Raw genomic sequence first — 1,298 nt, 5'->3', positions numbered from 1 at the left:
AACAGAAATGAAGAAGCTGTAAAATAAGAATTTAATAAAATTCATAAACTAATATATATTTTAAATATATTAAAAAATGTCATATTTGTTAACTTTTTGGAAATAGTGGGAGAATACCAAATTAATTTTTCTATCTCCATTCTTATAAAATATCTTTTTTCAGGAACTGAAGTGAAAAAAATTGAAGCTATAAATGTTCCTTGCACACAGCTTTCAATGTCATTTTTTCATCGGTTATATGATGAAGATATTGTACGAGACAATGGACATATCGTTAAATGTTTAGATTCTTTTTGTGATCCATTTCTCATTTCTGATGAGTTACGAAGAGTAAGTACAGAATTTTAAAAATTCACAGTGGAATTTTATTTCAGGAAATGCAAAAATGTCAAAAACCTTTTTCCTGCTTAAAGCATAAAATACCTTCTCATAAAATACCTTTTATTTATAAATAATGATCAGTAATAATCCTAACACTGGTAGATTTCTACTTAGATGCACTTTAGCCATCAACTTAATTATTTGTGCATTTCAGTAATTCTCAAATAGGTGCTACTAACATCTGATAGGTATAGATACTGCTAAACATTATATAACTCACAAAACAGTCACCAGAAAGTCATCTGGCTCAAAAGGTCTGTAGTGCTGAAGTAGGGAAATCCTGGCCTATATAATAAGGCTATTTTTGTTCGATGTGGGCTTTTAAATTTATCAAATGAATATTAAAAACATCCCCGGGCTGGGCACGGCAGCTCATGCTTGTAATTTCAGCAGTTTGGGAGGCTGAGGTAGACAGATGGTTTGAAACCAGGAGTTCAAGACCAGCCTCAGCAACATGGCAAAACCGTGTCCACAAAAACTATGAAAATTAGGGCTGGTGGCTCACACCTGTAGTCCCAGCTGCTCAGAAGGCTGAAGTGAGAGGATTGCTTGAGTTTGGGAGATCAAGGCTGCAGTGAGCTGTGATCATGCCACTGCATTCCAACCTGGGTGGCAGTGCGGGACTTTTTCTCAAAAATAAAATTAGGTAAATACAAACATCCCAGGAGTAAAAGAATCTTTTTATCTCATTGCTGATAACAACAAAGCCATTGGATTAACTAAATTAAATTTTGTTTTAGTGAAAGGTACACTGAACTTGGAATTAAAATATATAGATTGTTTACCTGATTCCTGACTTATTGTTTAGAAGATAATAATCTTGCCGGGCGCGGTGGCTCAAGCCTGTAATCCCAGCACTTTGGGAGGCCGAGGCGGGTGGATCACGAGGTCAAGAGATCGAGACCATCCTGGTCAAC

The 1,298-nt window shown here is 35.6% G+C and overlaps 1 protein-coding gene across 2 annotated transcripts in view; it reads left to right on the top strand.

The window, feature by feature from the left end:
• The window catches only part of CFAP300 (cilia and flagella associated protein 300), a 38,558-nt gene that overhangs the window by 21,033 nt on the left and 16,227 nt on the right, over nt 1–1,298 (top strand). For both annotated transcript variants that reach the window (XM_017533080.2, XM_017533079.2), the window contains exon 4: nt 164–330. In XM_017533080.2, coding sequence (XP_017388569.1) covers nt 164–330 — 167 coding nt within the window. The remainder of the gene's footprint in view (nt 1–163; nt 331–1,298) is intronic.

The sequence above is a fragment of the Cebus imitator genome, unplaced genomic scaffold (genome assembly GCF_001604975.1).
Source record: "Cebus imitator isolate Cc_AM_T3 unplaced genomic scaffold, Cebus_imitator-1.0 Scaffold79, whole genome shotgun sequence".
Lineage (NCBI taxonomy): Eukaryota > Metazoa > Chordata > Mammalia > Primates > Cebidae > Cebus > Cebus imitator.
This window is presented reverse-complemented; position numbering and strand designations above follow the sequence as displayed.